General features: G+C 49.4%; 1 protein-coding gene across 1 annotated transcript in view; it reads left to right on the forward strand.

Annotated features, from left to right (window-relative positions):
• Positions 1-14,057, forward strand: part of LOC119375055 (protein Skeletor, isoforms B/C-like) — a 44,581-nt gene that overhangs the window by 17,302 nt on the left and 13,222 nt on the right. Inside the window, exons 7-11 of the mRNA XM_049411136.1 lie at positions 76-256; positions 2,307-2,451; positions 2,716-2,858; positions 3,495-3,618; positions 4,936-5,055. Of these exons, the coding sequence (XP_049267093.1) occupies positions 76-256; positions 2,307-2,451; positions 2,716-2,858; positions 3,495-3,618; positions 4,936-5,055 (713 nt within the window). The remainder of the gene's footprint in view (positions 1-75; positions 257-2,306; positions 2,452-2,715; positions 2,859-3,494; positions 3,619-4,935; positions 5,056-14,057) is intronic.

A 14,057-nucleotide genomic window follows, 5' to 3' on the forward strand; every position in this document is an offset into this window, starting at 1 on the left:
GGGCGCTACTCGATAAGCGTGTGATCTTGGTATATGCTGCTTGCCCTAATTAGACGCGACTCGTCGGACACGCAGTAACAGCGCATTAGGAATGTACGCCGGCGCGAACCTGCGTCTCACGCTTCCCAAGAACATGACCGTGGACGACATCGACTGGTTCGCGGTCTCCTGCGCCAACTGCACCAGGCCTCTGGTGCACGGCGCCATACCGAAACACATCAACGTGCCCGTCAACGCAAGGTTGATCAAGAGGAAGGTAAGAGAGAGGAGCTTTCGTGTTGCAAAATTACTGGGTGTTTTATAGAACTCTTACTACGTCTTGTATGCCAAGGTCATTCATCGCGTCGCAATGACCTTGAGCCGCCGGAGCACGAGTGTGGCAGGCGTGACGTCACGACACGTGATCCACCGCAAGAGACGTCGCAGCTGCGGTACCACGTGACCAGGCGAAGGTTTATTGAAACACCCCGTGCACATACGTTTTCCGTCGTGATGACTAGGTTTAGAAGAGTTAGGCGAAATTTTCTCTGCAATAATAATTGTTGGGAATTTACGTTCCCAAAACCACGATATGGTTATTTGAGACGCCATATAGTGGAGGGCTCCTGAAATTTTGACCACCTGGTGTTCTTTAACGTGCACCTAGATTTATGTACATGGGCCTCTAGCATTTCGCTTCCACTGAAATGCGCCCGCCGCGGCTGGGATCGAACCCGCGACTTTCGCGTCAGCAGCCGAGCAGCAACCCTGCGCACGCCTATGACTGTAGCCCGTGGCCGTTTCGTCTCTCCGTGAACGCTGTTTTCTCTCCTTTGCGTCGCACTTTTGCGGCACTTCACGGTCGACGCGCTCTGAGGATCGTCCAAATCAACCGGGTTGCGGCCAAATGTGATCAAATGAACGAGATATGATGCCAATAAACAATGCATGCGCTGGCCACGACCAGAGTACAGGTTCGAATTATCCGATTTTTCGAATGAACGAGCTTTTACTGTACTACACTTATTAATAATTAAAACTTCGCCGTCGCTACTTAAAATATTGCGTTTCCCCGAGCAGTGATGTCGCAATCTTTGCCGAAATTTTCCAGGAAGTTCTAGTCTTCGATCGAAAACCAGTACCATGAAGATGTGTCTGTATAAGGAAACCACCGACCTGAAATACGCTTTGACGTCACGGTAATGAGCAAATGCGATTGGGCGAGGCACATATGCAAATCTTCCCTGCATGGGTGGGGAAGCGACGGCTGTGGGCAGAGCTTTTATGTTGTGGCTGACTATATAGGTAAACACTCGAACTTGACCGCTTCGACCTATTGCTTCCTACGTCGTTTCTTGGCGTACCCCGTTTATAAGGTTCGTTCACTCCTGCGACTAGCACCGGTCGCTCGGCCGTTTGTGACTGGCGGTTTCGAAAAAGCGACGTAAAGCTACCGATGTTCACACCTGCGTGCGACCTAAATGCGTCGCCACATACAATGCACGTCTCCTCGTATATAACAGCTCGCGTTGCCATTGCGCCGTAAAATAAGCTGAAGTCCCGTTCCTGTGCACGTGATTGGCTCAGAGCTTTTGCGACTGCAAAATCGAGCAGCGAGCGACTGAGCGAATGCAGTCGCTTTGCGACCAAAGCGGCCATTTGCGACTATTCGCTTTGAGTCTACAACTTAGTCGCGCGATTGTTGCTAGTCGCAAGTGTGGACGAGCCTTTATTCCTTACAGCCCTCAACAAACTCGCACAGCAGCAGATGTTTAGTGGCGCAAGCAACGAGTGACTTTTTTTTTCTCTTCTAAGCAGTTCCGGTCGAGAAAGCCCCATAAAAAATAAAACTAGTGCGAAACCGGTGCTTCTGATTCAAGTTAGTTATATTGGATACATACAATAATGGAGCATAGGTTTACTTAAGGGCCAATTAGCTGTCAGGATAATTGACGAAAACTGAGCGAATGAGTTCGTTGAAATGAGCAGTCGCTTTTCTTGTGAGCAGCTAGGATCGTTTTCGGCAGCTGGCGGAGCAGATCTCAACCACGCGCTTAATTTCTACGTGTCCTCCGAGATAGGCTGCGGCAGTGCGACGAAACCCAAAGTTAACCCAAGAAACACACCAGGCCACGCAAACGCCGCGGTGTGGGTGCCACTACCAGACACCTAACTCAGAGTCAGAATGAGAATCAGAATTTTATTAATACAAATACAGAAATATTACATGTGTTTAGTATACATAAGGAGGTCCCAAAGTCAAAGACTGTATCGCCTTCAATTTTTTTTTGTTCTCTGATGCACTTTACCGTTCTCGTATGGGACAGTCACGACTGGGTCTGCTGAGGATTCGGGCCCAGCCTGCCAACCCGGGCGACTTCAAGAACTGCGAGACTGTCTACAAAGACGTGATACAAGTGGGATGGCACCTGGACGCAGACACCATCACTTTCAACGTGCGCGCAGTGGCCGGTCAGTTCTCGCTTGCATGCAATCCATGGCGCTATACCAGTCATGCAGAACAACAACAACAACAAAAAAAAAACCAATGTGCGTACTCCTATATGGTAGATTCGCCGCCAATAGCGATAAAGAATCTACTTGTCGTGGGCTCTCGTGGGTCGAGTCTCGCGAAATCTCGGGGGAAATAGTGACCGACGATACTGCGCGCATGAGAGTTATGTCGCCCTAAAGTTAGCACGACGCCCCCATCTATAATGTGCGGACTTTCTGCAGCTCTCAACATGTGGACCGCATTCGGCCTCAGTGGCGCTGACGACAAAAGCATGATGGAGGGCGCTGACGTCGCCGTGATCTCCGTCATTCCTCCGAACAACAAGGTCACCGTGGAAGACTATTACTTGACGGAGAAGACTCAGGTGAGGGGCGCGGGCGTACGTTCTTACCGTGGAATTGTTCGACGTAACACACACACACACACACACACACACACACACACACACACACACACACACACACACACACACACACACACACACACACACACAGACACAGACACAGACACAGACAGACAGACAGACAGACAGACAGACAGACAGACAGACAGACAGACAGACAGACAGACAGATAGATAGATAGATAGATAGATAGATAGATAGATAGATAGATAGATAGATAGATAGATAGATAGATAGATAGATAGATAATGCTTGACGGAGACGGTTCAGGTGAGGGGCGCGGGCGTACGTTATTATGGTCGCAAACGTGGAATTTTTCGATATTAAACGCACTCACGACAGACAGACAGACACAGACAGACAGACAGACAGACAGACAGATAGATAGATAGATAGATAGATAGATAGATAGATAGATAGATAGATAGATAGATAGATAGATAGATAGATAGATAGATAGATAGATAGATAGATAGATATGCGTCAAAGTAGGCGGGTGGATTCGCATTTAACAGTAAACATCAGCATACTGGCTATCACAATTTTCTGTGATTATATTGCGCTGGTATTTTTCTTTTCTTTTTTTGCTACATGCAGTGCTCCGGCAAGGACGGCGTTTGTCCGGACACTGTGCAGTCCGGCACCAACGACCTGACGGTCAAGTCGGCCACCTTCGCCAACGGTATCGTCGACGTGGTGTACTCTCGCAAACTGGACACAGGTATACGTGAACCACTGTAAGAGTGGTACCGCTCTCTCATGCCCACTCGGACGTGTCCGTAACTATAGTTACTGGTGTTTAGCGGAATGCGCAAGCTTCGAGACGCAAAGAAGGCGGCTTTGCCTGTGTCGAACCTCGAACCCTCTACGCGGCGAACACTGAACGAAACGGCAGCAAACAAATCTTCCGCGTGCAGAAATCTATACGTTACAGCTCGCGCTTCAAAGGCAGACTAAAAAGTGTGAGATATAGTCAGTTTCGCCGCAAGGATGATACAGCGAATTCGATAGCAACATAGTGGAATGTTATACGAAGTAAAGCGTGCGACTAACTCCTTGAGTATTCGATCTGGCATTAGGGAACAGCCAGCGCAGCGCTTGCGGAGGTATGAGCCGTCGGCTGACCTCCGTTGAGATAGCGCGTGCGCGACGGCGCGCTACCACGCCCTCTTGATCAGAGTTCGCCTACCAGAGCGACGCTCCTAATGTGGATTTGCGTTGCCTCCGGGATTGGAGGCACCTAACCTGGGTTTGCACTGCCTCCGTGATCGGCCCACCGTTGACGATGTCATGGTGACGTCATCATGTTACGTTACGTCACTTTGACGTGATAATGACATCACAAATTTTGGCGATATGTGACGTCTTGATGACGTCCTACGGTGACGTCATCGACTGATGATTTTTTGCATCACTTGTGTTGACGCCGACGCGGAAATCAGGCCAATTTTCGCGTTTGACGAGACATATGAGGCTTCCTTCTTATTAATATAAGGTAGTTACACCTCTCCGCATTACCGGAAGCACCACTCCCGATGCGAATGCTTCGCCCTTTGGGCGACACTCTGGTTTTGTTGTTGTGGTAGCTCTCAAACTGATGCTAACACGTACAGTAGTACTTAAAAGCAGTACGTAACAGCGACTTCCTTAGCGTAGTACAATAGACAATTTTAGACTTCCGTACCCAGTTCACTGTGTAGGCATCCTTCGCCACTGCGCATGCGTCATTTGCTAACCATGCCCTTTTTGAGTTGTAGATCCGGTTTTACGAAAACAGCCTGCGTGCCCAGGCTACCATACCATAGCTCATTTGCGTTGATCTCGAGTAGATCACTGAGCCGATTTACTTGGGTTCGGGTTTACGGAGGACAGAGCCTATTCTGAGACATCTGTACGTCGCGCTTAGGCAATAACGAATCCTCCATGGGCCCTGGTATACCAATATTGAAAATCTTCTAATGCCACGCGATGCCGCCGTTACCGCTGCAGCTGTTTGCGTGCTGGGGCTGAAACCCGTCTTCGTTGCCGTTTGACGCAGGGGACGCCAAAGACAAGGTCATAAAGGCTCAGGGACAGACGGCCGTGGTTGCGGCGCAAGGTCCGCTCAACGAGGCTCAAACGGATACCGTGCTCTACCACACCGCGGTAGTGACCAGAAGTAAGCGGCTAGTTAGATCGTTTCTGCCAACCGGCTCTTTGCTGCCTAGAAAATGGTTGAATGGTGGCTACCAACGTTTCTAGAACCACTTATGGCGACTGTACGTTGGTTCTGTAGGAAGGAGGAGAAAGTTATGAGGGGACCCAACATGTGACTCCGTTTCCAGCAACGCCTCATCCACAGGACCTTAACCTCTCCATTTTTTAAAGGGGTACACGGCTTTAACCGAAAAAACTGACCTTAGCGTTGATGCAATGAATGATAATCTGACTAGTATCATTAAGGAGTGTGCAGTGGAAGTCGGGGGTACAGTCGTTAGACAGGACACTGGTTAGCTATCCCAAGAGACGAAAAACCTCATTAAGAAACGTGAAGACACGAAAGCCTCAAATGCAACAGAAAAAATAGAGCTGGCGGAGCTTTCGAAGTTAATCAATAGGCGTAAAGCAGCCGACATAAGAAAGTATAATATGGAGAGAATTGAGCATGCTCTAAAGAACGGAAGAAGCCTCAAAGCAATGAAGACAAAACTGTGCATAGGCAAAAATCAGATGTATGCATTAAGGGACAAGGAAGGCAAGATCACAACCAATATGGATAGAATAGTTGAGGTAGCGGAAGAGTTCTACAGAGATCTGTACAGCAGCAGAGACAGTCAAGATGATAACGTAAGAAGCAGTAATAGCCCAGAAGAATCTGACATCCCACCAGTATTGACAGAAGAAGTAAAGAAAGCCCTAAAGGGAATGCAAAGAGGCAAAGCCGCTGGTGAGGATCAGGTAACATCAGACCTGTTGAAAGACGGTGGAGAGATTATGTTAGAAAAACTGGCCAGAATACCAGAATCTTGGAAGAGTGCCAACATCATCTTGATCCATAAGAAAGGGGATGTCAAGGACCTGAAAAATTACAGGCCCATCAGCTTACTGTCCGTTGTCTACAAGTTATTTACAAAAGTAATTGCGAACAGAATTAATACGACATTAGAGTTCAATCAACCAAAGAACCAGACAGGATTTCGTACAGGCTTTTCAACAATAGACCATATTCATACTATCAATCAGGTGATAGAGAAATGCGCGGAATACAACCAAATCCTATACATAGCCTTCATAGATTACGAAAAGGCATTTGATTCGGTGGAGACATCAGCAGGCATGCAGGCACTGCGGAACCAGGGCATCGACGAAGCCTATATAAACATAATGAAAGAAATCTACAGCGGATTCACAGCCACTATAGTCCTCCATAAAGAAAGCGACAGAATCACAATAAAGAAGGGCGTACGGCAGGGAGACACGATCTCTCCAATGCTATTCACCGCGTGTTTACAGGAGGTTTTCAGGGCCCTAGAATGGGAAGAATTAGGGATAAGAGTTAATGCAGAGTATCTCAGTAACCTGCGGTTTGCTGATGACATTGCATTGATGAGTAACGCGGGAGACGAATTACAGCTCTGATTACTGAACTGGATACGGAAAGTAGAAGAGTAGGTCTGAAAACTGATATGCATAAAACTAAAGTAATGTGGAACAATCTTGGCAGAGAACAGCGCTTTGCGATAGGTGGCGAGACACTGGAAGCTGCAAAAGGAGTACGTCTACTTAGGCTATTCTCAGGAAGGGCTTCCATTCGCCCATTTGACTCGACCACTTAGTTCCACTGGTTAAAAAGATAATTTTCTTAATTTCTATAATTACTGCCGTAATTAATGCTTGTACACATCTCAAAATGCCCTCTCCCACAGTTAAGGTAACGCCGCAGGTAGCACGCAGATACCTCTTTTCAGTGATTTAAAAAAAAAATATTGGACACATTTCTTGAAACACCCTGTATAGAATAACGAGCCTAAAGCGGCGACGACAGCCTCTGTGATTCCCGATTGTAACCTCCGTGACAATCACGTGACAGTGATTCATAACCTGACCTGACACTAGAGGGAAATCTGGCGCTAGTGTCTATGGGAGCTGCAACGCATGGCGCGTCAGCCAGCATGGGAATGATGGGTAGTACACGGATTTGTCTAAACTTCGTTCTTTCGGCTCCGTTTGGCTCCATGTGGCACGCAGCCTCTTTGTCGCAAGACCAAGTTCAGCAAATATTCAGCAGTTCCACTTAACCACCTTGACACCTTTTTAGGCTCACCAATTCAAGTCAGGTCACGAAGTTCACAGCGATCCATTCATCTATCCGAAACGGAAGCCAAGACACAATAACAAACGAAGCCACAAGTGTGTTTGAAGCCGCAAGCACGAAGATCGGGGAAATCCATGTACAACCCGTCATTCCCACGGTGGCCGAACAATCGCAGCGCCAGAGTTCCCGCTAGTAAATATTCGCAATGCCCATAGACTGTCGCGCCGCCAAACGGAATTCAGGAGCGTCCTCTCGAGGAGGGTTAGTAGACAAGATGGCAGCACTACGCAGTCGCTCCCTTGTTCGGCTGTGCTAGCCTCAGTGTTAACGCGTTGCCAAGAAAGGAACACTACGACTTTGCATGTTCCCTGCATTAGTGAACAAACCGGGCCCTCCGTGACACGAGAAATCTGATTCGTTCTTGCGAGACGCGAAGTTTTCCTGAAAATACGTGGCAGCTCGCGCTTCCAATGCTAGCCCTGAGCGTACACATATCAGCTTCGTGAGGCTTTCTGTAGCCACGTAGGCTAGTTAACGTCTGACATATTCAGTTGAAGCTCACCCTGTTTTACTTACATATAGCATCGGTCAGTGTTTCTTGTAGTGCATGAGTCCCATAACACTGTACGCGGGTGGTCGCGCGGGCTCGCGATGTGCTCCTTAACTGAGCGATTTCAAGTTGGCGATACATTAAAATAGGGCCTCTATCCTTTGTCAGCAAAGCGCTGTTACGAATCGTGCGAGCGACGTTTCAATCATTCGAGGACGTGTCTGCTCGACGCCTTTCGTGGAGCGAACGCTTTCCATCCACGCCGTCCTTCGCCAGTGTGTTGGGCCAAGTTGGGCTTCATAGCCACCGCTGCGCCGCTTGTTTTTGTACGTTTGTTGATAGGTGGCAGCACACTGCAAGCGATTTGCTTGTTGACCGGTCTGAGAGCAAAATGTTCTCCGCGCCCAGACGTCTCTGTAATTGTAAACGTGGTGACGCGGACTAAGTCGTTCGGCGGAGGAAATTCTTCAGATTGCTTTCAGCAGTGATGTTGAAAGAAACCGTCTTGACGACGAGTATTTTTCACTGGACGTAGAAGACTGTGAAAGCACTGAGATTGACAGCGACGATGAACCACCAGCTGCTAACCCACGAGAAGCGAGTTGCACTTCACGTCCCCTCGTGCGTCAATGTTCTTTCACTCTCGTAAGTCACTTTGATTGTAATTAATGTATAATATCCTTGAGCGAGATCAAAATAAAAGCATAGTTCCTCTTGTGCATTGCATGTATCACAATTATTGTGGATATTATGGAGCGCCGCATGCCGCCAACACGCTCGAGCTCGACCAACGAAGCGAAATGGTTAGAGCGATGGAACGTGCAGTCACGGCCACAATTCAGGGCCGTAGCCAGAAATTTTTTTCGGGAGGGGGGGGGGGGGGTTCAGCCATAATTTAGGTATGTTCGTGCGTGCGTTTGTATGTGTGCGTGTATATATATATGCAAGCAAAACTGAAAAATTTCGGGGGGGGGGGAAGGGTTGAAACCCCCCAACCCCCCCCCCCCCCCTGGCTACGCCCCCGCCACAACCCACGCCTCTCAGCTAATTTCTTCGACGTTGCGAAAAGCATACGTGTGCATTCTTTTCGATATTCATGTTTCGATCGTGCTGATCGAACCTGCAACATGCGAGTGAAGTGAATTGCACATGGCTAGAGTCTCAGCATGGCTGTGACACAAGCGCTACTGAATAGGATGTTAAATGCTTGTGTTCCGTTGAAGACGTAACTCCGCGTTCCCGACTGCGCAAGTAATGACGACGACGTATTATGTTTGCAAACCATCACCACGTTAAACGTGTGGTCCCGTGCAGCAGCGATGGCGCTACTCGCTGGCGGCCTACTACTGCCGCAAATCCGCCAGGCAGGCTCGGTACGTACTACCTCGGAGTGCCGTTCAGCTCATACGTCAATTCTAGTTCATGCAGTTTTATGTAGCACGCACAGGATTTCGCGAAGCATCGTTATGCACGGTAACGGAGCTGAAATATAACCTTTCACACCGCAGCAAATAATTAGGTGGCGAGTACTTAGCACTTTCCATGGTTTGGGAAAGTATTTTAATCTCATATCCATTTCAGCGCAGCTCATGACTTCATCCGGTGAAAGTGGCACGGGCCGTACGTCCGCACGTTCTATCTGTTCCTATGCTAACAAACGGGTTGACCCTCCTCCTGGCGCCATCTTGAATAGAGTCACTAGAAAAATTTCAGAGTATCGCATCTGTTTTCCGCGCGCCGCCGGCGACGCGATTGGCTTACTCGCATCACGTGACCTCTCGCCGCCATATCCCTTCCAAGCGCTTTGGGTGCAGGCGCGTTGAATGCAGAGTGCGGCCGGACATTTAGCAGTACCACGGTCCCTAGAAGTACTTCGTCGCTTTTTTAAACGCGTCTTGCAGATGCCAGAGAGTAGCTCACCAGTAATCGAACGTTGCTGGTGAGCTACTCCGGGAATTTCGTATATTTTTGCATTCTGTGTGGGAAACACTAACGTCAAAGAGCGTCGTTGTACGTGGCTGCATAGTTGGCCGCGGAATGAATTCGCCCCCCCCCCCCCTCGAAGAACACTCCTTTCTGCAGTGAACTACACAAACTTGGCTGTAAAAGCTCTCATGCAACAGGACACTTCACCTTTTCGGTTCACTATGTTCAGCGCTATTGAAAACTACATACATGCCTTTCTATTTGCTCGGCTGTTTGTATCTCGATCTGTTGAATAGATTGTGCATGCATTTCGAGTTATAAGCGTGTCACGCACGAGAGCGAAATTGAAGACTTATTAAAATAATAACTGTTTACTGTATACCTTGAAGGCAATTATCGCATGATCATTTGCCACTGCGCAAAACTGAAGCGTGGAACTCTGTTGATAAACTTGGTATAAGGCAATGTTATTAAGCGTATTTTATTTTTTTCAAAAAAGAATGTTGCTAATGCTGCATTGCGCCTAGCGTACCCTTACAATACTGTTTAGTAGGTGAGAAGTGGTCACAGCAAAAAATAAATAAATAAATAAAAAATTGGCTTATCCTCTCACGCATTGAGGGTGTGGCATACTTTTCTTCTTCTTCTGGCACGACGCACTTGGGACATAGACTAGTAGTGGGTAGTCGGCTGAGGAAAAAGAAGAAGTAGTTGGAACAATGGCGGAGATACATTAATAAACCGCGCTGTGTTTTCGGAACCGCGTTTCAGAGTGCTATATTTATTGGTGACCCGGACTACGAACGCGACCTTCCATGGAGCAGCGTGAGCATCTCGACGGCCTCAGCCCTGGTACCGCTGCCACTGCACCTGGCCATGTACCCTCTTCCGGTGTTGTTGGAGGTACTACTACTATAACGCTACCACAGCTGTGGCTTGCCGATCCCTCCTTATGGTTCATTCAAGTCGAGAACAAGTTCCGCATTCATCGCATCACGTCAGAAGTTCGCAAGCATGAAATGCTCGTTGAAGCGTTGCCGCCACAGGCAATGGCCGAAATACGCGACATCCTCGTGGGCCCGCCTGGTGACACTCCATATACGACAGTCAAACAGGCTCTTCTTCACCGACTCGTTCCGCCTAAGCATCGGCGCATTCAGCAACTTCTGTGCAACGAAGAGCTCGGGGACCGCCGTCCTACACAGTTTCTACGTCACCTGCAGCATCTACTTGGGGACCAGCCGGACGGCTTGGAAACATCCATACTACGTGAGTTGTTTCTACAGCGTCTTCCACCTACCGTGCGAATGGCTCTTGTCCCAGCTCAGGATAAGACGCTGTCGGAGCTGGCAGAAATGGCCGATGACATGATGGACGTGGCTCCGGCAGTCATAAACGCTGCCCACACCTCTCCGATTTCCGAAGCAGATTCCCTTCGAGAAACGGTAAAAGATCTCGCAGCTGAAGTCGCCAACTTGCGTCTGCAATTGCTGAGCATTCGCAACTTAAATGACCAGCCTCGTCCACACCGACCATCTCTCACGTCGCCTGCTCCGCAACGGCCCCGCCACCAGCCCGAGCACCGCTTTTCACCGCGGAACACATGCTACTATCACCGGCGTTTTCGTGCCGCGGCTCGCAGATGTGTGCCACCCTGCTCATGGCGCATGGGAAACGCTCCGGCCGATCGTCAATAACAGCGGCGGGCGATCAAGGCCAAGCATCAAGCCGCCTCTTCCACATCACCGACAGAACCACAGGTCTTCGCTTGCTGGTGGACACTGGAGCAGAAGTCAGCATAATTCCAGCGTCCAAAACTGACCGGCGTCTCCGCGAGAAGTCAACTCCTTTACAAGCGATCAATTCTTCGGTCATCGCAACTTACGGACAGAAGTCTCTGACCCTTGATCTCGGTCTCAAGAGGAAACTGCAGTGGTTATTTTGGATAGCAGACGTACGCTACGCAATCTTAGGCGCCGATTTCTTAAGGCATTTTCATCTGCTCGTGGATATGAACCGCTGTCGCCTGGTGGATAGCTATACCGGCTTATCGGTCAATGGTTTTCTGTCACGCGCTACGGCCCTAAACCCCACTTTCGTGAAACCGCCTACGTCACCATATACAGCTCTGCTCAACGAGTTTCCGGAGATTACAACGCAGTCTCCAATGGATAAGACCCCCAAGCACACTGTGACCCACTGCATCGTAACCACAGGCCCACCGGTTCACTGCCGCCCTCGCCGACTTGGCCCTGATAAACTTCGCATTGCTCGCAACGAGTTTGAGCATATGTTACAGCTGCAGATCATTCGTCCGTCATCAAGCTCGTGGTCGTCGGCACTACACATGGTTCCCAAGAAGAACAATGACTGGCGGCCCTGTGGTGATTATCGGGCTCTCAATGCAGTCACCGTTCCAGATCGATACCCGTTACCCAATATTCAGGACTGTACTGCCTTTTTAACCGGCACAACAGTATACTCGAAGATTGATCTCGTGAAAGCTTATCACCAGATCCCCGTTGAGCCTTCTGACATTCCCAAAACTGCAATAATTACCCCATTTGGACTCTATGAGTATTTACGAATGCCCTTCGGTTTGAGAAACGCAGCTCAGACATTTCAGCGTTTTATAGACGAAGTCACAAGAGGCTTGCCGTTTTGTTTCGCCTATATCGACGATCTTCTCGTTGCCAGCAAGGACGCTGAAACGCACAAGGCACATCTACGTGAGCTTTTCACTCGACTGCGTGATTACGACCTTGTCATCAATGTAGAAAAGTGTCAGTTTGGAGTCTCGGAGATAGCATTCCTCGGACATCAGATCACTAAAGATGGCATCACTCCTCTACCTGACAAGGTTCAAGCTATCCTCGAGTACCCGCCTCCCACGTCCATACGTAGTCTGCGACGTTTTCTCGGACTCGTCAATTTTTATCGCCGCTTCATCCCTAAATGCTCTACACTGCTGCAGCCTCTGGAAGCACTACTCTCGACTTCGCAAGCCGAGTCAGCCGCACTTCCCTGGGACACGGTCGCGGATCAAGCTTTTTCCGCCGTTAAGACCAAACTCGCCCAGGCCACCCTCCTGCATCACCCTTCACCAACTGCTCCCACTAGCCTCATGGTGGACGCTTCTTCAGAAGCAGTTGGAGCCGCTCTTCATCAATGGATCAATGGTGCATGGGCTCCAATTTCCTTCTTCTCCCGCAAGTTACGCGACACTGAGCGCCGATACAGTACTTTCGGACGGGAGCTCCTCGCGGCCTACCTTGCGGTGAAGCATTTCAGGTACTTCCTTGAAGGGCGACAATTTGCCATTCTCACCGACCACAAGCCACTTGTTTCGGCTTTACGTTCCTGCAGTGCCACGCACACTCCTAGAGAACTTCGGCACCTTGCTTTCATTGCCGAATTCACCACAGACATACGTTATGTAAAAGGCAGCTTTAACAGTGCAGCGGACGCTCTCAGTCGTATTACCATCAATGCCACGACAGGCACCACCGACCTTTCATTGTCTTCGCTCGCGGAGGCACAGGCATTAGACGATGAGCTTCCACGACTCCGATACTCTACTTCCCTCCGACTGGAACAAGTTAACTTTCCCGACGACGACGTTACGCTCTGGTGCGATGTTTCACACAACTGCACTCGTATCTATGTTCCTTCACAGCTGCGTCGTGCTGTTTTTGACACCCTCCACTCCATCTGCCATCCAGGCGTAAGAGCTACGCAACACCTGGTCACTGAACGCTATGTCTGGCCGCGCATACGCGCTAACATTCGTGACTGGGTTCGCACTTGCACAGCGTGTCAGCGTATCAAGGTACAACGGCACACCAAGCCTCCATGGGGAAAATTCCCTCTCCCTGATGCACGTTTCGACACCATTCATTTGGACATTGTCGGGCCTTTACCTCCATGTCGGGGAAATACGTATTTGCTTACGTGTATTGACAGGTACACTAGGTGGCCTGAAGCAGCTCCAATGCCTGACATCACGGCAGAAACAGTTGCTCGTACCTTTCTTGCTACCTGGATTAGCCGTTTCGGTGTACCATCAACGGTGACTACCGATCGAGGCAGACAGTTTGAGTCAGCGCTTTTCACCTCTGTCACATCTCTACTGGGTTGTGCGCGTATTCGCACAACTGCGTATCATCCAGCATCAAATGGCTTAGTGGAGAGACTCCACCGTCATCTAAAAGCAGCACTCGCCTCGCAGCCTCACGCCGAAGATTGGGTATCACACCTCCCCATCGTGCTTCTCGGCCTGCGTTCAACACTTCGGCCAGAACTTGCCTGCTCTGTAGCCGAGATGGTCTATGGCTGCACACTCCGTTTGCCTGGTGACCTCGTCAGCCCCGTTACTACGCAGAGTGTTTCG

This window comes from Rhipicephalus sanguineus, chromosome 11 (assembly GCF_013339695.2).
Source record: "Rhipicephalus sanguineus isolate Rsan-2018 chromosome 11, BIME_Rsan_1.4, whole genome shotgun sequence".
Classification (NCBI taxonomy): Eukaryota; Metazoa; Arthropoda; class Arachnida; order Ixodida; family Ixodidae; genus Rhipicephalus; species Rhipicephalus sanguineus.